Here is a 21,291-nt window from a genome sequence, read left to right on the forward strand (position 1 = left end):
GAGATCTGCCTGCCTCTGCCTCCCAAGTGCTGGGATTAAAGGCATGCGCCCCCATCGCCCGGCTTCTCCACGTAGATTTTCAAATGGCTGCCCCAGTGGACACCCTTACCAGCAGTGAATGAGGTTCCTCTTCCCCACAGTCTCAACAATGTTTGTTGTCCTTGGTTTTCTTGATACTAGCCATTCTGACTGGGGAGAGATGGAATCTCAGAGTGATTATAATTTCCATTCCTCTGATGGCTAAGGTTATTGAATACTTTATACCATATTAGTGGGCCATTTTTGTTTATTTTGAGAATTGTCTGTTCTTCAATTCATTGGCCAATTTTTGTGGTGATGATGTTGTTGGTGGTGGTGGTAGGTGTGTGTGTGTGTGTGTGTGTTACTTTTGTAGGTCATATCTGTTCTAGATATTAACCTCTGGAATAAAGTATAGCCAGAAAATATTTTCACCCTTTCTGTAGGTTGCCTGTTCACTATGCTGTAGCAGACTTTCTCATTGGAACTGCCAGCCCACAAATAATGACACAGAGACATATCAATTATGACATTTGATCATTGACTTAGGCTTGTCCCACTAGCTCTTATAATGTAACTGGCTTTTATTACTCTACTTTTCCCCACATGGCTTGGTTATCTCTACTCTGTACCATATGTCTGACCTCTTCAGTGTTTACCTAGCATCTCGTTGGAGTAATCCTTGCGCCTAGATCCCTCCTCCTCTTTCTCTCATTCCTGGAAATTCTAGCTATTGGCAATTCAACTCTTTATTTATTACATCAAATATAGTAATACATCTTCACACGGTGTAAAAATATACCACAACATTCCTCCCTTTTTGTCTAAGTAAAAAGGAAAGGTTTTAATTCTGACATAGTAAAACTATATACAATCAACATATTATCTATAGTACATTCTAACAAAATTAATCTCAAATTTGTATCAAAATTTGTATACAATATATAAATGTCTAATCCAATGAAAAACATTTAGAACTAGTAGTTGCTTTTTAAAAGTAGATTCAATAATCTAACTTTTTATCTCATATCTTTATCCTCCCTTTTTTCTTTTCAGAGTAGATTCAGTAATCTACCCTTTTATTCTTATCCATGTCCAAACCTCATTCTTCAGCTTTTCCATCAACTTTATGAACTAGTCAATGTCCTTTTGATAAAGTCCTTCTCTCTAACTAGCCAGAGTTAGGATCCATTGTTCAGAAACCTGGTAATCTAACTGGTACATTACAACTTCCACTTGCCCTTGGAGGTGGAGGGGGGGAGGAAAAACATGAGGCCTAGGATATCCAACAGACTTTTTTGTGAAGCAGGATATTCCGAAGGGCTTTCCCTCCTTGTCTTGACAGTGTTTGGCAGTCACTTTCTTTTGTGTCTGCAGTCAAGGCAAGAGAACTTTCTTGCCTAGTGCCTTACTTTTGCCACAAAGAAGTTGTGAACTCTCTGTGGAGTTTCTTCGATACCCATTATCTTCTCTGAAATAGATTGGTGCTGCCAGGAGCAGACATGTCTCATTGTCATAAAAAAGAGCCTATGTTATTAGAACATTCTAAAATCTCAATTAGCAACTTTGAAATTGTTCTGAGCATAGCAACCTTGAAATTGTTCTGATCAGTTTGTAGTCCAAAGACAATCTTTAGGTGGTGTTTTTCAGCTTAGTGGTATTACAGTACTGGAGGAATCTTTGTGGGACCTCATCCTCCTTTTAGAAACTTAAAAGGTCACTGTTAGGCATGCTTATGGTTCACTGCAGAAAACTGATAGAGACTCAAACCTGAAATCATGTACAGGAAGGTAGATGAAACTTTTTCTAGAATTAGTTCTCTATATGACCATTAATATGACAAAAAGTTTAGAATACATATACATATATATGTATTAATCTTATAAAATTTATACACTAAGAAAAACTGTTAAAGAGACAATATAAAACCAAAAGATTATGAGATTAATAGCAATAAAATAGTCCTTAAATTTTTGTTTTTCTTCTGTCCCATATCAGGTGGCTCTTCTGACATGAGACAGAGATTTTGGATTTTGCTTTAATAAACATGCTTGGGTTTAGAGAAGGAGAGAGCCACACTCCCAACTCCAAAGCCAACTTTAGTCTTTAACTGGACTGGGACTACAAAAAGACTATTTGCATTATATGTCTGTAGAGAACAGCAGAAACAAACATTTGGGAGGATTTATGAAATTTTATCCTGTTGGAAATATGATATACCAATAGGCCAATTTACTCTTGAGACATTTTTTTCTGGATGATTTCTTTTTCTTCAGATGTCTCTTTTGTCCAGTGGTCTTCAGATTCCTTATTTAATCTCCTGAAAAGACGGAAACAAAACCATTCCCCAACCCTAATTTTGAGGAGTTTCTCTTTTGGCAAGTTATATACAATTAAATTAAAAGCATTTCTTAATTTTTTAATATATAAATTTACTTGAATTTATTTCGTGTGCATTGGTGTGAAGGTGTAAAATCCCCTGGACCTGTAGCTACGGACAGCTGTAAACTGCCATTTGCGTGCTATGGATTGAACCCATGTCCTCTGGAAGAGCAACCAGTGCTCTTAACCACCAAGTCATCTCTCTAGCCCCATAAAGTATTTTATATTTGTTTTCTCTTCAGTTATTTATTTTTTTATCTATTTATTATCCAGACAAGGTTTCTCTGTGTAGCTTTCTAGCCTACCCTGGAACTCCCTCTGTGGACCAGAGATCTGCCTAACTGCCTTCCAAGTGCTGGGATTAAAAGTGTGTGCCACCACCTCCCAAGGCTACATTTGTTAGTTTTATAGGTTAGTTTAGATTAAACAGCTATGCTGTTTGATGAGCTATCACTTTTTCTAATTAAGAGGTGTCTCTTGTTCAAATCGAATCTTTATCAATTTTGATGGTATCCACAGCTTTTCTTCTCCTGTGGAAACAAAGCAAACCCCTTTTCCCAATGTAACACATTCCTGGTTTCCATTCTGAGGTCCGTACATCTTTAAAGTATATCAGCTGATTTAATTCTGTAGTTTTTTCTATTATTCAATGTCTCTCCGCTGTGTTCCTTTCTCATGAGCATTTAGAAAATGCAAAGTTAATAAAGCTTTATGCATTCTATTTCTATTCATCCCTTTCTGTTTATTTAACATATCCTTTAGAGTTTGATTTGATTTTTTTATAACTACCTTTCTTGTAGGATTGTGTGGTATATCTATAATATGCTTTATATTATTATAAGCAAAAAACGTTCACTTTCTTAGCAACATATGCTAGAGCATTGTCTGTCTTTATTTGTACAGGTATACCCATAATGGCCATAACTTCTAGCAAATGTGTGACTATCAAATCAGCCTTTTCTGAACTCAAAGCGATTGCCCATTGAAAACCTGAATAGGTACCAATGATGTGGTGTACATATTTTAGTTTTCCAAGTCCTTCTAAATGGAACACATCCATGTACCAGATTTCATTTCTTTGAGTGCCCTTTGGGTTACTTCCTGCAGGTAGTAATGTTCAGTTGTATAAAGAACAGGTAGGACATTTCCTTATAATTTCCTTGATTTGTTGCCACATGATGGAAAAGGCTTTTTTTTTTTAAAAGCTTTGCTATTGTCATGATTTTTTTTTTAAATGAAATTCTGCAACCTTCAGCACGTTTTTGATCAATAATTGATCATCCTTTGCCATGTTGAGGTCAGACTGTACATAAACCCTGCCACAATTAAAAAAAACAACAAAAATCAAAAGGAGCCAGTGAGATGGTTAAGTGGGTAAGGTGCTTGCCATGCATGCCTGGCAGCCCAAGTTTGACCCACAGAGCCCATGTAAAGGTGGAAAGAGAGACTTGATACCACAGAGTTGTCCCCTGACCTTCACACGTGAGCCGTGGCCTAGGCATGCCCACATGCATACTAATAATTTTTAAATTTATAATTAAAACAAGTGCTGTGCCGAGTTTAGAGGTAAGAGGAGAAGAAGCAGGACGTGGTCCAGGGGTTAAAAGATGCTGGTGTGAGAGATGTTGAGGAAAGAGGGATAATGAGGGTTACTTTGCGCCCAGTTACCTGGACTGTAAAAAAATAATGGTAAGAGCAGGACAGTGGTGGCACAGGCCTTTAATCCCAGTACTTGGGAGGCAGAGGCAGGTGAATCTTTGTGAGTTCAAGGCCAACTTGGGCTACAAAGGAAATTCCAGGACAGCCAAGACTGTTAAGCAAAGAAAGCCTGTCTTGAAAAACAAAACAAAACAAAAAATAATGATAAGTTTTCAAGAGGTTTAATTATGGTTATAATATGATCAGATTTAAGTTTAGAAAGATTTCTCTGCCTGGAAGATACGGGATGAATTAGAGGGAGAAAGATAGGAGGACAAGGTACTTCATCCCTCAGGGGGTCAGTTTCCTCTTTTATGGAATGTACAATTATTGCCAAAATTAAAGATACTACTTGTAGCTAACCTAGCTTGTAGTGTCTGGCAGGAATTAGATATCTAAAAATAATAGCCATTTTTATTGCTAACAGCAAGTGTACGGACTGGTTTTGTGTCAACGTGACACAAGCTAGGGCCATTAGAGAGGAAGGAGCCCCAGTTGAGGAAATGCCTCCATGAGATCCAGCTGTAAAAGCATTTTCTCAATTAGTGACTAATGGGGGAGGGTTCAACCCATGGCGGGTAGTGACATCCCTGGGCTGGTGGTCCTGGGTGTGATAAGAAAGCAGACTGAGCAAGCCACAAGCCCTGGGAAAGCAAGCCAGTGAGCAGCACTCCACCATGGCCTCTGCATCAGCTCCTGCCTCCAGGTTCTAACCTTGTTTGAGTTCCTGTTCTGACTTTCTTCAGTGATTGACTATGATCTGGAAGTAATTCACATAAACCCTTGCATCTCCAACTTGCTTTTAGTCATGGTGTTCTAAGTTAACTACTTGTTTATGGGATGGTCTGCGGTCTCTTCACTGAAATAGGTGGGGGCTCCTTGTTAGAAGACACCCTCACTTAAAGTTTAGTCTGTTACTGCTAGCTGCGTGAGAAGTGAGAATCTAAGAAAGGACAATGATGTCACACATATGCCCCTCAAGGGCTTGGGAAGGAAGGGCTGGTGTCACTCTGCTTGGCTAACTCAGAGCCAGTTCCAGGCACCTTTAATTGTCTTCCTCAGCCCTTCAGACCTGGCCTTGTTAACCTTTAATGTTTCATTTAACTCAAGCCTTTGTTCTCACAGTATGTGAGCAACTTTCAGTTTTCATGGATGTGGTGGGAGGATGCAAAAGAAAAGGAGATGTCTGTGGCATCTAGAGAAAAAGCAGAGTGAAAATATAAATGTTGAAGTGATGAGTGGGGGTGGGAAGTCATGAGTTTCAGGCTTCTCAGAAAAACAGCAAAACTCCACAGAAATGAGGATGTGGAGAAGTTCTGGGGCACTGAGAGTAAAGCTTGGAATGGTTGCCAATGTCTGTGGTGGCCCAAAAATGTGAGCCTATTTCCACCTTGTCTGAAGGTCAGAGTTTTAGCTCGTTCAAAGTTGTTGACAAGTGCAGCTACACACCCTGACCCAGGGTGTGGTTGCTTTGTGTTTTGGGTGTTAAGACAGGTAAAGACCTAGACAGGTAAAGCTACTCCACCCTGACCAAAGGGCAGAGAATTCTGCTCCTTCTTTTGAATTGAGAGGTTTGACCTATGGAGAGTCTGCCTTCAAGATACTTGGTCTAGGGTAGGCTCACTGCTTAAATAACAGAATGCTTTTCTCGTGAATTAATGGCTTGATGGCTCAAAGAATTGAAGCAGGTAACTGATCTAGTTGTCCTTTGTATCAGTTAAAGCATCTTTTGTTTTCTCCCTGCTGTATTGGGGTATAAAAGTGTATGGAAAATTAAACGCGGGTCATTTCAGTGTTCACTGGAACTCCCTCCCGATACTATCCTATGTTTCTGTTTTATTTTTGTTCGAGTCTCCAAGCTCTTTACTAACTTTTCTAATCCTCAGCCCCTATCCTGGCAAGTGGTATCGTCATTGAAGCTGGTCGCCCGCAGAGGTCGGGGTAGTTAGAGAGCAGCTGACCAGGTGAAGTGGCCCGGTGCGGGGAGTGGCCCCGTGCCAGTGAGGTGAGCATGACACTGGAGCTGATCCTGTCTATTTTGAGACTGTTTCTGGTTATGCTTAATGGAGCGCTGTTGAAAAGGTTTGTAAATTTGACTGCTTTCGGCACTCCTGTAGGGGAATCACATAGCAGAGTAGCTTTGTGGCAGCTTGTTTCAATTAGTGCTGTCTTTCATCTTTCTTCAGGCTAAATAACACGCTCAGTAGTGGGCGTCGGGGTGGCTCCCCCACTTAGCTGTTAACAATGGTGTTCCTGGAAGCTTGGGTGTGAATGTCTCTTTGCAGTCTTACTATTGACTATCTTTAATTTTTAAAAAATGGCAAAGCAAAATAACCAGTTGACTTTAGTTGTAGAACATCTATTTAAAAGCATCTGGAGACAGATCACAATATTTTTGTAGACATTTTAAAGATACTAAGCATTTGTCTTTGAGATCCTATTCTTTCAGTGTGTCAGCCTGATTTAAAATGCAGTTACTTTTCCTTGTTTTTAGTTTAAATCCAGTATTATTTTTAAATTTGTAAGTTTTATTTTTAAGCCAATTTTTTAGGTGTGTGTGTATGTGTGTGTGTGTGTGTGTGATATGTACGTGTGTATGCATGTGCTTGTTCACATTCGTGTGGGTGTGAAAGCACACATGCGTAGTGGGGTCTGGAGATGCTTCCGGGCTCTTCCTCCAGGGACCTCTCATCTTTCCTTTTGAGACAGGTTGAACACAGAACTTGTTGTTAGATCAGTCAGCCTGCTCTGGGGTTCCCTGTCCCTGCTGCTCTGTGCTGGGATGCTTTATGTGGCTTCTGGGGATCTGAACTCTGGTCCTCACACTTGCCTGCCAAGCACTTTATCTGCTGAACAATCTCCCTAGCCTGTTAGAAGCCAACATTTGAGAAGGCAGCAAAGTTTCTGGTCAGCTGGGCGAGTTACGAATGTAATGTCAAAAGAATCTGAAGGGCCTCTGGGCAATGTTATGGTTAAGTCATAACCGCTTCAACCTTAAAGTGTGGTCTTTCTTCAGTAGCAAAAGACCACCTTGAATCCTTGAAATTCCCAAGAATTATGCCTATTGATATTCCTGTTTTTGTTGTTCAAGACGCAGTCTCTCAATAGAGCCCTGGCTGGTCTGGAACTCCATTGTGTAGGCCAGGCTGCCTGCTTCTGCCTCTTGAGTATGAGATTAAAGGTGTGCACCACCACACCTGGCCCCTACTGATCATTTTACTTCTGTCTCTCGAGTACTGGATTAAAGGTGTGCACCACCACACCTAGCACCTGTTATTCTTAAAAATGATCCCCAGGCGGGCTGGCGGAGCCCGCCATGAGAAAAGCAGCTACAGCTTCCCACCAGCGGGAGAGGGCACGTGCCGCGCGGACGCGGTAACAGACACATAAACACAGGAAATAGCCATAAGTATTTATTAAGGAAGAGGGAGAGAGAAAGAGGGAGAGAGAGAAAGAGAGAGAGAAGAGATAAAAGGAGAGAAAAGAGATAAAAGGAGAGAGAGAGACAGAAAAAACACGTGCGCACATCGAGGAAGCAGAAAAGGAAGGGGCCAAGATGGGGGCGGGCAGGTCAGAGGTAATGGGAGTGGGCGTGGCTTGTCCCTTAAAGCGACAGGAAAGCACAACAGCACCTACTGATCATTTTACTTCTGCCTCTCGAGTATGGGATTAAAGGTGTGCACCACCACACCTAGTGCCTACTGATCATTTTACTCAAGCATTATGTTAGCTTTTTCTTTTTTTCTTTTTTGAGATATGATTTCTAGGGTTACAGCCAGCCCTGGCTGTGCTGGAACTTGCTTTGTAGACTAGGTTGGCCTTGAGCTCACAGAGATCCACCTGCCTCTGCCTCCCCAGTACTGGGATTAAAGGCAAGCGCCACCACCGCCCACTTTATTTGTTAGCTTTTTAGGAGAACTTTCTTAGTTTTTGCTGACATTTCAAAGTAATGCCTACAAAATGAGAGCATATCTTTGAATAAGTCTCTTCATCTCTCTTTACTACTATCCAGTGTCTAGTTCGCTTCGTTTTTAGCCAGGGTCTCATTGCATAGCCCAAGCCTTTAGAGAGCTCATAGTCATCCCACCTCAGCTCCCAGTGCTGGAATTTGTCTTCTGGTTAGATGGGAGTCTGTCGGGTTTTTAGATCTGGGCCAAATGATCATTGCTGTTTGTCCTAATAGCTACCATTCTAATGGCTTAAATTTCACACATGTGTGTCGTGGTTGTCAGATTGGAGAGACTGCCATACATGTCTGTATTTCAGAAATCTCTCCATGCTGGGGTTTTATTGTTATTTTAAATCCTGTTGTTACTCTGGGGGTTTTGTATTGTAACTTTTCTGACACCCTCTGCACATTTTTTATTATTTACTTTTCTTTTATATTTTCTGATGTGAGAGACAAATTATTTTTATTTCAGGATCTTTGTTATAGTCTATCAATGCTTTTTGGAGAATTTCTGAAAATGTGATAAATGTTCTTTAGTCTCATCTTATTCTAAATTTTAGATACAAATCCAAGTCCGATACTAATTACTAAAGTAGATAACTAGGAAATTCAGAGAAATTAGATTTCAAAATATTTTCATGCTTTGTGTGGTTTATCATTATTACTATTATTATTACTGAAAAGGGCAGTTCACTCTTCTATGATGTGTCAGCTGTCCCCAAGGAATTATAGTAACCAGACTGTAACAAATAGATTAAATGCACTGGCTTTTTCTCTCTTCTTTGTTGTTGCTTTATGGAGTACGCAATGTTTGATGGGAGAATAAGTGATTATCCAACATCTGGATCAGTGGTGTTCTTCCAAGCAGTTTCTAAACCTTCTTGTTAGAAATCCGTGCTTGCAAGTCTGGACCTAAGTATATTTATCCTCCAAAGCTTGTTGAGGTTGCTTCAGAATCTTTACAGCTCTTTGCACATATTCCTGGCGTATAACGGCTGGGTTTATCCCTAGGCTATTTAATTAATAGGATGTAGCCTTACATCCTTCTTTAAAGGAAATCTTGAAACTTAAGCTTGCTAATTTAATGGTCCAGTTCATTGTTGATTAAACTACCAGAAGCCAAATGAGTTTTATCTCATAACCAACTGACTGTTATTCCACTATGAGCCTGAAATTCTGTGATAGGCACTACTTTTCTATCATGGTAACCATCTGATTGCTTTTTTTAAAACACGTTTAATAGCACTTCTGTTTCACTTGGCAGATGTTTGTCATGTATGCCCATCACTAGGCCAGCTGCTTTCTCAGCAAACTTTGGCTTGGGTGCTCTTCCGTTAAGTAGACTCGGGGTGTCTGGGGTTGTTAGATCGTAACAGTAAAGGCATTAAAAAAAAAAAAAAACTCCAGCATGTAGAGAAAAATAATTTCTGTAAAGCTGTTTTGTTCAAACAGCACTTATGTGTTAGTAATGCCTGACTCTGTATTTGTAGAAGGGGAGCTGGGGGTGCTGCCACCCATGAGTGTGGTGAGGGTGCATTCAAAGCTCTGCATTCTGTTGGCTCTGGCCTGAGAGAAAAGGGAGTAAGTGAGGCCATTCCTACCCCGGAAGTACCAATACGTTTGATTGTCTTTGCCCTTTAAAGTTCTGGGAGCGAAGTGTTCAAAGGTTGAATGTTTTACCACATTGGAACTGAGAAATGCTACGGTGAGTCAGACCAGCCGTGATTTATCCAGTCTAAGCCACAAAGCATTAAAAAGGGGGAGAAAGGCTGTCCCTGAAAGTGTCCTTGCCTCAGACAGCAAGGTGTTTCTCAGTTAAGAACCATTAATAACAATTGAGTTTTGACTGGGAAGGTTTATTTTCATACAAAAACCATTTAGAGGGGGCTGGAGAAATGGCTCAGTGGTTAAGAGCACTGATTGCTCTTCCAGAGGACCCAGGTTCAATTCCCAGCACCTGCATGGCAGCTCACAACTGTCTATAACTCCAGTTCTAGGGGATCTGACACCTTCATACCAACACACATAAAATAAAGTTAAATTATTGAAAAAGAAAGCAATTAGGGTGTAGGAGTGAGCTGGCACTGGTGAGGTGGGACGAAGGTGAACAGTCTGCGTCCTTTTGGCAAATTTTACAGTTTCCTTTTGTTTCTCAGCTGAGTCTGCTCTTCTGTTGTCCAGGAAAGAAGGGAGAATATGGCCAAAATGCTGACTCAGGAACTTGCATATCTATTGATACATAAATACAAATGCACATTTGTAAATTCACTCACACATGCGCATGTGCACACACGTGTATAAATCTTTGTCCGCTCCTGTCTGCAAAGGAGTCTAAGAGAATTTTTAGCTCTTGCTCCTCCTGCAGAGTTCTGTTGATAAGGAAGAAAGGGGGTGGCGATACAGCTCAGTGCTGGAGAGCTTACCTGAGCCCAAGGTGACCTGCCTCCAATGCCCAGTACTGAAGAGGAAAATTAAAACTGGTGCTGGGTAGGCAGACGGCTAGTAATCTCTACTGCAGATGTAACATGCCCCCCGTGTTTTCCCAAACATTCTTGTCTCCCCAAAATATGCACGGGTTGATGCCTGTGGATTGATCTTGAGATTTCCTAGACCTGTATCTTTTCAGGTCATCTCTGTGCTGGCTTTTTTTTTTTTTTTTTTTTTTTAGTCTGACACAAGCTAGGGTCATCAGAAAAGAGGGAGCCTCAATTGAGAGAATGCTCTGCCAGTCTGACCTGTAGGCAAATCTGTAGGGTGTTCTTGGTTAGTGACTGATGTGTGGGAAGGCCTAGCCCACTGTGGGCTGTGCTACCCCTGGGCAGGTGGCCCTTGGTTGTATAAGAAAGTAGACTGAGCAAGCCAGTAAGCAGCACTCCCCCATGGCCTCTGCGTCATTTCCTTCTTCCAGGTTCCTGTCTTGAGTTGTAGGCCTGGCTTTCCTCAAGGATGAGCTAGGTAAGCAAAATAAACCCTTTCCTCCCCAAGTTGCTTTTGGACATGGTGTTTATTACGGTGATAGAAACCAAACCAGGACTCTGACACACATTCTCCCTCCTCCCTCCTCTGTGCCTCCCTCTTTCTCCCTCTCTGGAAGTAGGATTGTGCAGTGTGAAGAACATTACACTTTCAAATCAGACCTGATTAGTTTGTCATTGGTGAGTTTATTTGACATCTGGGTTTCCATTTTATCCTTTGATTATGGAAATAAAATATCTTCTCTGTGCTTCACATACTTCTTAGAGGAGCAGATAGACACTGTAAATACATGATTTTATGATGATGTTCAAACTCATATTCTTCATCTTCACACCAAAGCAAATGGCTGCATATGGCTTCTCCTTGTAGCCCGTCACCTGTCTAGAAGCCCCAGTCTGCCTTCTGGCTGCACCTTCCCCCACTCCACGTCTCCAGTTGAAATGGTCTTCGATACTGTTAGTATTTCTGCAGCCTACCACCCCTGCCTTCCTCACCGACACCGTTTGCACTCTTCTCATGTGACTTTTAAGAACTGCGTGTCACTTCATTAACCACTTCCATCCTCATACTTTCCACCCAGCTCTCATTTTCATTTTTACTATGTGTGATAGGCCATATAGTTGCTGTGTTATAATTTAGTTAAGTATTTGGGGGAACATTAAGTATCCACAGTTTTAGCTGCTGTGCTGTGGTATTAATTTGTGTGTATTGTACACTATATATAACACATATGCATATATATGAAGCTTATGATTATTTTGTTGAGTAATTTCTATACTATGAGTTAAGTTATTGAGATAATAAATGGTTGAGACCTTGGCTTCATTTTACTAATTATTTTCCAAAGCATGGTTCTTATGTATGTGAATAAGTATAGAGTATAAATATATTGTTTTTATTGTTGTTTTTGTTGTTGTTTGAAAAAGGTCTCACTATGCAGTCTCGGCTGGCCTGGAACTTATAGAGATCCTCCTGCATCTGCCTCCTTGGTGCTGGGATCTTCTTTTCCCCAATGTTGAGCACTGAGCCCAGGGTCTACCTCATACTCAGGAAGCAGTCTACCCCAATAGACACCCCAACTCTGTTTTGTCTTCTAATATTGTGGGGGATGAAAACGTGCTACTTTGGCATATTGATTGTTTTAGGTTAAAGGCATTTGCTTTCCTTTTCGTTTCTTTTCCTAAAACCAGAAGTCAGAATCGATTGGAGAGGTATCTCCTGTTCCAAGGGAAAGGAAGGAGAAAGGAAGTCATTCTTAGAGCCAGAAGTGGCAGTCAACACTGAGCAATCTGGATAAGCAGACTTGTTAAGTCAGTTATCTTCTTCACTGACTGCCCCAGCCCAGACTCCTTTGTCTAGTCGTGAATCCACAGCTCACTTCTCTGTCCAGCCTCTGTGTAAGTAAGCATCATGCTCTAAGTCCTTCTGTGGATCTTCATTTTTCCTATGCAGGCGCCTAGTCACATGTAAAAGTTACTAAATACATCTGTATACTTTTCTCGTGTTATCTTATGTCATTTCTAACCAGACCTTGGGACGGGAAAGAAATTTCAGTCTATAACAGCCTAACAAAACTTTCAGAGTACATTGTTGTTATTAGTGGTGGTGGTGGTGTGTGTGCAGTGTATGCATGGGTGTGTGTGTATATATATATATACACACACACACACACAAATATGTGAACACATCTTGCTCCCATCTCTCTCTGTCTTGTCCCTTTAAGACAAGCGAGACAGCTCACTGAGTCTGGGCCTAGGCTACCACACACATGTACACATGGCCATACCTAGCTTTTTCGTGGGTGCTGACATCAGAGCTCAGGTACTCATGCTAATGGCAGCAAACACTCTTACTCACTGAGCCATCTCTCTAGCATTTTAAAAATATGCGTTTAGCAGGCCTTTAATTCCCCGCAGTCGGGAGACAGAAGCAGGTGTCTCTCTGAGTTTGAGGCTAGCCTGGGCGACAGTGAGTTCCATCCAGGACAGGACAGGCTCCAAAGCTACACAGAGAATCCCTGTCTCAAAAACAAAATCCTTTTTTGGAAATGTGACTCAGCCATGTTCGCACACAAGGAATCAGGCTCTCTGGGATGTGAGGCATTGCAGCGGGCACCTGGTGTGAACACTGATAGGCCGGTGTGAATCAAGACCTTTGTAGCAGCAGATGCATGAGGACCCTCTTGTTGTAGTCAAAGAAAATCATAAACAAATAAGGAGCTGTTGTTCTTGGGAGCCTGATTCCAGAGGCCTATGAGCTGGGCTTTTGACTGTAGAGACTTGTAGATCTAGGCTCTGAGGTCCTCCGTCAGACCTTGTTGGTCTCCACCTCCAAAGCCAGAGATTCCTGGCTCTAGACCTTGAGAGCTAGGGGCTTATAGCTCTTGCCTTTCAGCCCTCCATGTTCAAGTTAGGTACCTATTGCTGTAGGCTCTGGGTGTCTGTGGCTCAACACTGGGCGGTCTTAACATCTCTAGGCTTCAGGCATCTGCTTTCTCAGCCTATAACCCAGGGCAGCTCACTGGAACACTTCAGTCTCCTTTCAGCTGCTCCGTGAGCTGAAGGCTTATGGCACTGGGAGGCTGGAGAACTTGGAACCTCAAGAGCCACTCTCTAGCTACCGTCTAGCTGCTGCTGCAACTGCAAACCTAGAGCTAAAGCCAGTGCTCCATCTGTCCTTAGTGTCATCTGCTCTTGTCACTGGCACCAAAAGACCATTTAGAAGAGGTTTTATTGAGACCTAGTGTTGCGCCTTGAAAGGAGCAGACAGGATGCCAGAGGAACATTTCTCAGACTGACACAAGACTGAAACCAGCCTGCTTCTATAGTCAGAACTGAGGAGCAACTGACTTGTGCACGGCTTCTAGTCCACCAATCCCAAGTCATACATATGCACCACAGCTTGAGTTTCTAGAAAGAAAAGAGACCCACTCCTGTTAAAGATTGTTCAAGCTGGGGCTGGGCGGATGGCTCGGTGGATAAAGGGCTTCCTGGGCAAGCTGGAAAACTGGAGTGCACATCTTCAGAGCCCACTGAAAAACTGGGCAGGAATGACCGCTGCCTGTAATCCCAGTACTCAGGTAGAGCCACGAGGTCCCCAGGGCAAGCTCCTGGCTAGATTAGCAGATGGGTGAGCTGTAGGTGCCATAGAGAGCCCTATCTTTATCAATTAAGTGGACAGTATCGATAAAGACACCCAACATTAAGCTTCCATGTGTATGCATACATTTGCACCTGTCTACCACATCCATGCGTGCATGCATGCACACTATACACAAATATATACACACCAAAAATAAAAGTAGATTCTACATAAAATGACTGAAGTTATGGAGAGTTAACATGTTGCAGACCAGAACCAAATCATCTTGGGCCATTTTTTAGTCCTTTTGAAAATCACTTATTACTTATTCCCTCCTGAACTAATTTTCTTTTGACTGTTAAAACCTTTACAAGGTTTTCTTAGCAAACCACTAACCTACACCAGCCCCAAAGCTAAGACTATTGTTAGATAGTATATAAAACTTATAGCAGAATTTGCCTTGCTTTGCCGTACCCTGCCTACCTGTGATTTCCACTGTTATATTTGGTTGAGGCCTTGATGTATGACTTTGTTCTGTAACTAGTAAAATGTCATGTAACCACTTCTATGGTGGAACATGGTGTTGGGGGCAGCCTGAATGTGTTTCTGGGCCATGGTCATATTTGGCTCTAGATCCCTCTGAGTAGAGAGCTGTACACCATCCATAGATGTCACAGACACATTAATGACAAATTTATTGAGGAGTCACTGGGAAAGCTGCCCCCACTCCCGTCCTGAGTGAGACTTGCTGCAGGCTAGGTGGGGCCATCTAGAGTTCACCAAGGCTTGTCATGGCTGAAGTGAAGTCTCCCAGACCCAGAGCAGGTTTGTCTGTAGCTGAAGTAGTTGTGGCTCTAGTGGCTTTAGTGGCTCAACTGTTTCTTGGAACTGGAATGGAGTGTTCTTGAAGTTACTGAGATGTATCGGAGTGGCAGATATCAGTAAAGAATAGATTGACTGTTGCCTGTTGATCATTTAAAACATTGAATGTTGCTTATGATAGAAACCTAACTCAAAATTAATTTTCTCAGTAGTATTTCCACACCCATCAACTATCCTTAGGGGGGAGGGGACCCGCTGATCTGTGTCTGTATGTAAAGTTACCAACACAAAGAAATGAAAACAACCAGCTGAAGGTAAAGACAGACACTTTCCTCTGGTCCCAGCTCTTCAGCCTTTCCTCCAACCCCTACCCTGATCTCATCCCTTGAAGAAGTCAAGGTTCTTAGGTGTTAGCTACTGAGGGCTGGGAGCCTATGCATCTCCGTCACCAAGGGTACCTAAACTGATTTCATTGCTTGCTGAGGTCAGCGTTCTTAGGTTAGCTGTTGAAAGCCTGGGCTGTTCACCTCTATCACCAAGGGCACCCACCCTGATCTCATCCCTTGCGGAGGTCAGGGTTCTTAGGTGTTAGTTGTTGAGGGCAGGGAGCCTATGTACCTCTGTCACCAAGGGCTTAAAGACAGATTCTACAGGCCTTCCTGAGAAGGAACAAGACTTAAAAATTGTCTTAAAAATGAGCCTTACAGCCGGGCGATGGTGGCGCATGCCTTTAATCCCAGCACTCGGGAGGCAGAGGCAGGCGGATCTCTGTGAGTTCGAGACCAGCCTGGTCTACAGAGCTAGCTCCAGGACAGGCTCCAAAGCCACAGAGAAACCCTGTCTCGAAAAACCAAAAAAAAAAAAAAATGAGCCTTACAGAAGGATCTCTGTGACCTCAAGGCTAGAGATAGTCAGACAGGACTATGTAGAGAGACCCTGTCTCAAAAAAAAAAGAGTCTAGCCGGTGGTGCATGCCTTTAATCCTAGCACTCAGGAGGCAGAGACAGGTGGATCTCTGTGAGTTTGAGGCCAGCCTGGTCTACAAGAGCTAGTTCCAGGACAGGCTTCAAAGCTACAGAGAAATCCCGTCTTAAAAAGAAAAGAAAAGAAAAGCCCTAAATTAGGTCAGACCTCCTCTTTCTTTATTAGCTTAGGAGGTTGGGTGGCAGAGGAATTGGGACTCTTGATGGGAGATTTTGAGACTCCTAAGTGTGTGTCTGAGACTCAGAGTGTGAAGCTGTCCAGGCCGTCCATGTTAGGATATCTTTAAAGAGAACCTCCCCTGCTGGAACAGTAGCTCCTTGGTGGAGCGGTTGTCCACCATGTAAACGGCCCTGGGAAGGAAGGTGGAGTGGAGAGGGAGGAGTGAGCAGTTGTCTACCATGTTATCTAGCCTTCTCTGGAAAGGCAGGAGAAGGACGGAGATGAAAGGAGAGAGGAAGGGGGTGGGAAGAGAGGATACATAGAGTAAATGAGAGAATAGTAGACTGTCCTTCCAAAATTTAAAATAATTTTGAGACAGTTTTACATAGTCCAGGCTGGCTTCAAACATTCTATGTAACCGAGGGTGGCCTTGAACTTCTGATTTTCCTGTTTCTCTCCCTGGAGTGCTAGGATTATAATCACATGCACTACAATGATTTGGGGGCTATAGGAAGAAATGCTAAGTAGGCACTGTACCAATTGAGCTGTTTCTCCAGCCCAGGTTCTGTAAAATTTGAGTTCTCAGTACATCATAGTTTGGTATCTCTTAACTGTTTACATGTGTAGTGAATATATATAATTCAATACATAACTCAGGCTGTCCTGGGACTTAACTATGTAGCCCAGGCTGGCCTCATACTCTTGGTCCCCTTTCCTCAGCTTCTCAATGCTGGTGTTTTAGTAATGCTGTATCTTTTATTGTAGAAACTGCAATGAAAAGCAATATCTGCTTTCCTCATTGACTGCTATACCATAGTCATTTTGTTTGTTTTGCTGTTAAACATGTCATATAGCAAGTACAGTCATTGATGATTCCAGAAAATCTGGCTGTTGTAGAGTAATTCTCATCAGCATTTTTTTAACCTAACCTTCTGTTTAAGAAGTGTTATATTAGCCGGGCGGTGGTGGCGCACGCCTTTAATCCCAGCACTTGGGAGGCAGAGGCAGGCGGATCTCTGTGAGTTCGAGACCAGCCTGGTCTTACAGAGCTAGTGCCAGGACAGGCTCCAAAGCCACAGAGAAACCCTGTCTCGAAAAAACCAAAAAAAAAAAAAAAAAAAGAAGTGTTATATTCCAAAAATTTTATTGTTTTTAAATTAGATAGGAAACCTTTTAAAAACTAAAACTTTACTATTAACATTGAAATTTATATTTACCAACAGTTAAAATTTAATATAAAAAATCACTTAAAAAAGAATTACATTAGCCAGGTATGGTGCCTCACACCTGCAGTCCGAGTGTTTGGGAGGCCAAAGCAGAGGATCTTCATGAGTTCTAGGCCAGCCTGAGCTACATTGTGAATTCCAGGACAACCTGGACTGTAGTTTGAGGCCCTGTCTCAAAAACAAAACAAACAAACAAACAATAAAAAGCAAGAATTCTGGCCTCTGAGGCCAAATATTTACCTAATCAATGATGAATAGAGTGCAGGTGCCGTGCGGTTGCAGGGGAATATTTGCTAGGACAGAAGCAACATTAGCCATTCTCTCCTCACACCCTAGGAAATAACTACAGTTATCTGTCCATTGTTGTCTAATGCCCTATTCTTCTCTCTCCCTAGGTGAACGTGTCAAACCTTTCACGCCAGAAAAAGCAAAAGAAATTATAATGTCTCTACAGCAGCCTGCAATCTTCTGTAACATGGTTTTTGATTGGCCAGCACAACACTGGACTGCAAAACACCTTTCCGAGGTCCTGCAGGGCAAGCAGATACGGTTTCGAATGGGCCTGAGAAGTACAGATACAGGTAATCAGCAATCACCATGGCAACCCCACCTCAGTAGCACTCCCACCTTCTCAGCAGTGCTCACCCCATCGCTAGGCAGTCCTTTATGTCTAATCTCAAATCCTCCTGGACCACTCTCTCTACAGATAGGAAACTGTTACAAGAAAGCTTGGGAACCCACAGAAAATGCAAATCTGTTTATTCATATATTCCATATATTGCTAGACATTAATGTGACTGATTGAGCCTGGTAGACAGTATGTTATTATACTATTGTGTCCCATTCCACTAAAAATAGCAATACTATAACAATATAGAATTCCAGTGTAATACTGCAGTAATATCCAAGAATACCATATCATAGTCTGTTCCTCTTGTGATTCATCTGGGACACATCCTACATGTAGGCTGTTTTTATCACTTAGTTGTTGTATGGAGGCCACTTGTTCATTTCCTGGCTGCCCAGACTCCCTTAAGAATCACACAGAAACCATATTATTGGCAAGACTGTTTGGCCAATAGCTTAAGTGTATTTCTGGCTAACTCATATCTTAAATTAACCCATCTCCATTAATCTGTGTATCACCATAAGGCTGTGGCTTACCAGGTAAAGTTCTGGCATCTGTCTCCGGCGGGACTACATGGCTTCTCCTGACCCCGCCTTCTTTCTCCCAGCATTCAGTTTAGTTTTCCCCACCTAGCTCTATTCTGCCCTTCACAGGCCCAAAACAGCTTATTTATTCATTAACCAATAAAAGCAGCACATATACAGAAGGACCTCCCACGCCACTTAGTCTTGGTTATAATTTTATCTTTTCTTTTTAGTCTACTTGTCCTTTATTGTGCTGCAGAAGCATGCAGTGTATTTAAAGCTGTTTGTTCTATGTGTTTGTGTACATGCAAGGCAATACTGAACTATACCTCTGCTCCCACCTTTAAAAAGAAAAAAACAAGCCAGGTGGTAGTGGCTTGCGCCTGTAATCCCTAAACTTGGCAGGCAGAGACAGGCAGATCCTTGAGAGTTTGAGGCCATCCTGGTCTACAGAGCAAGTTCCAGGATGTCAAGGGCTACTCAGAGAAACCCTTTCTCAAAACAAACAAACAGAAAAGCAAGGCCTCACCGTGGTGCCGGCCGGTCTTCACCTGCCGGTGAGGTCATCCTGGATAGCTGGGGCTGTGGGCATGTGCTGCACCACACCGTTTTGTTTTGATTTTTATTGTTTTGCTTTCCTTACTTTTAACAGATGATTGTGCTGTTGCCTTTTTTTTCCAGAACACTTTGAAAATTTTTACATTTTTGCCTTGTTGTCAGATAAAGTGATTAGTGTGATCTCTAAAGTGTCGTTATTTTAAAGGACAGAAATGGTCTGTTTCTAATCTTCATGTGTCCATAGCTATGGTCTGTCTTTAGCTTGCATTTCAGAGTGAGTAACTGACCCTGTAGAAACTCAGTGTACATTGCAGGGAAGCAGTCTTTGAAGACCTATTAATAGCCCAAGAGGAGCAAGAACACTTCCCAGTTTCCCTCCTAGCAGCTCCAAGCTCCTTTCTCCTTGACCTTGTAAGATATATCCTGCAATTTGCTTTTGGTGTCTAGAGTTGTTTTGGACTCCTGAGACAGCCACAACAGAGTTACTGTAGTTTGGTGTCTCATTCTAACCACAGACTTGGTTGTTCAGTTATTTTTAAATGAGATGCTAGACCGGTAAATAACTTCAGATCAGATTACATGTTTTCCTTTCGATGTTGTGGAACAAATCTGCCATTTGCCGAAGTGTCTGTTACTAACCTGAAGAGAAATGCAAAGTGTGGTGTTTTTCACATCCTGCTTAGACTCCACTCTACTGCTGGTAGCTAGTGCTCATTTGCTAAACGCAATTTACTTGAATTTTCTGCCTTAATCTGCTCACCTCCTTCCTAGGCTGCTAGGACGGTTGCTGCCCATGAGCCATGGTAATTTGACATTTTCAAATTAATACTTAAGTCTAAAAGGAGTTTTTAAAAGCCTCTCTGCAGTTGTGAGGAACCACTCTGAGTTTTTAGTAAAGGTAGATTAGTCTTCTTTTAACAATTGAAATAAAATTCTCATAGCATAAACTGTAGCTTTTAGCCATTCAGAAGTATCTAATCAAATGGTGGTTAGCATTTTCACAGGCTGTATAGCCCGCTGTCGAATTCAGAACGTTTTCATTATCCCATCCTGAAAGTCAGTGCTTTTAAAGCAATCAGCCCCAGCCCCAGCAACCTACTTCCAGCTGTCTAAGTGTACCCATTCATGAGGTCATAACAACAGCATGGAGGAGCTGCTCCCTGTGTCTGGTTTCTTTCACAGCCTGTTGTCAGGGCTCGTCCAGATGGCCATGGACATCGATCTCTCTAATCTGAAATGCTTCAGAGTCTGAATTTTTAAACACCAGCACAATGCCACAGCAACATTCCATACCTGATCTCAAGGCAAAATGCGTAACCTTTACCCTAAAATTGTATAATAATACCAATATAAAAATTGTATAATAATACTTTGGCTAAGGAAAATACGAAGTAGAAATGAATTTCATAGCATCCTTGGGTTCTGTCCACAAGATAGGTCATTCTGTATATGTAAATATTCCAAAATCCCGAAAAGGAAATAAAAAGCAAACCACTTCTGATCCAAGGCATTTCAGATAAGGGCTACTCAGCAAATGCGTATCAGCAGCTCACTTATCTTTATTAACAAATGATGTTCTGGAGGTATTAATATATGATCTTGTTTACTCATCAGTGGATGGGAATGCAAGGGCTTGTTTGCTGTTATAATACTCCCATGTACATTTGGCTGCAGATTTTGGATTAGAGCTATGTTTTCATTCCTCGTGAATATATAGAGCTAGCAGTAAGATCGCCGAGTCATGTGTTATGCTTCTTAACCTTTCGTGGAACTGTTTCCCAAGTGCTCATACCCCTCTACATCCTACCAGCAAAGGTTCCAGTTTTTTCCACCTCCCTGCAAACCCTTCCCACCTCCTGGCTTCCCCTCCCTTCTCAGTTGTACCCATGTTGGTGTGTGTGAAGACTACTCCATCGTGGTTCTGATTGGCCTTGTTCTAATGTGAGAGGTGTCTCTTTGTGGTTGCATTAGACAATAGCATTGTGTGTTCACATCTTTCTGCTTGTTTGCTAATGGAGGCTTTAGTTGTTGAATTGAAAGAGTTCTTTATATTCTCTAGAGATTAGGCCCATATGAGACATATAACATGAAAAGGTTTTCTCCCACTCAGTAGATTATCCTGCTACTTTGCTCCTTTTAAAAATTATTTTTTTTGGCCATTTGAAGTTCTTCCATTGAGAATTCTCTGTCTAGCTCAGTGCCCCATTTTATAATTGGGTTGATTAGCCTTTTACGGTCTAGTTTCTTGAGTTCTTTATATATTTTAGAGATCAGACCTTTGTCAGT

General features: G+C 41.9%; 1 protein-coding gene across 2 annotated transcripts in view; it reads left to right on the plus strand.

The window, feature by feature from the left end:
- Hspbap1 (HSPB1 associated protein 1) overlaps positions 1–21,291 on the plus strand; it is a 55,808-nt gene that overhangs the window by 1,533 nt on the left and 32,984 nt on the right. The window contains exons 1-2 of one of the 2 annotated variants that reach the window (XM_026783658.1): positions 6,041–6,103; positions 17,691–17,876. In XM_026783658.1, the coding sequence (XP_026639459.1) occupies positions 17,738–17,876 (139 nt within the window). In that variant the 5' untranslated portion in view covers positions 6,041–6,103; positions 17,691–17,737. Of the gene's footprint in view, positions 1–6,040; positions 6,104–17,690; positions 17,877–21,291 lie in introns of those variants that run through there. The other variant, XM_005344894.3, reaches the window with a different exon arrangement.

The sequence above is a fragment of the Microtus ochrogaster genome, chromosome 2 (genome assembly GCF_000317375.1).
Source record: "Microtus ochrogaster isolate Prairie Vole_2 chromosome 2, MicOch1.0, whole genome shotgun sequence".
Classification (NCBI taxonomy): Eukaryota; Metazoa; Chordata; class Mammalia; order Rodentia; family Cricetidae; genus Microtus; species Microtus ochrogaster.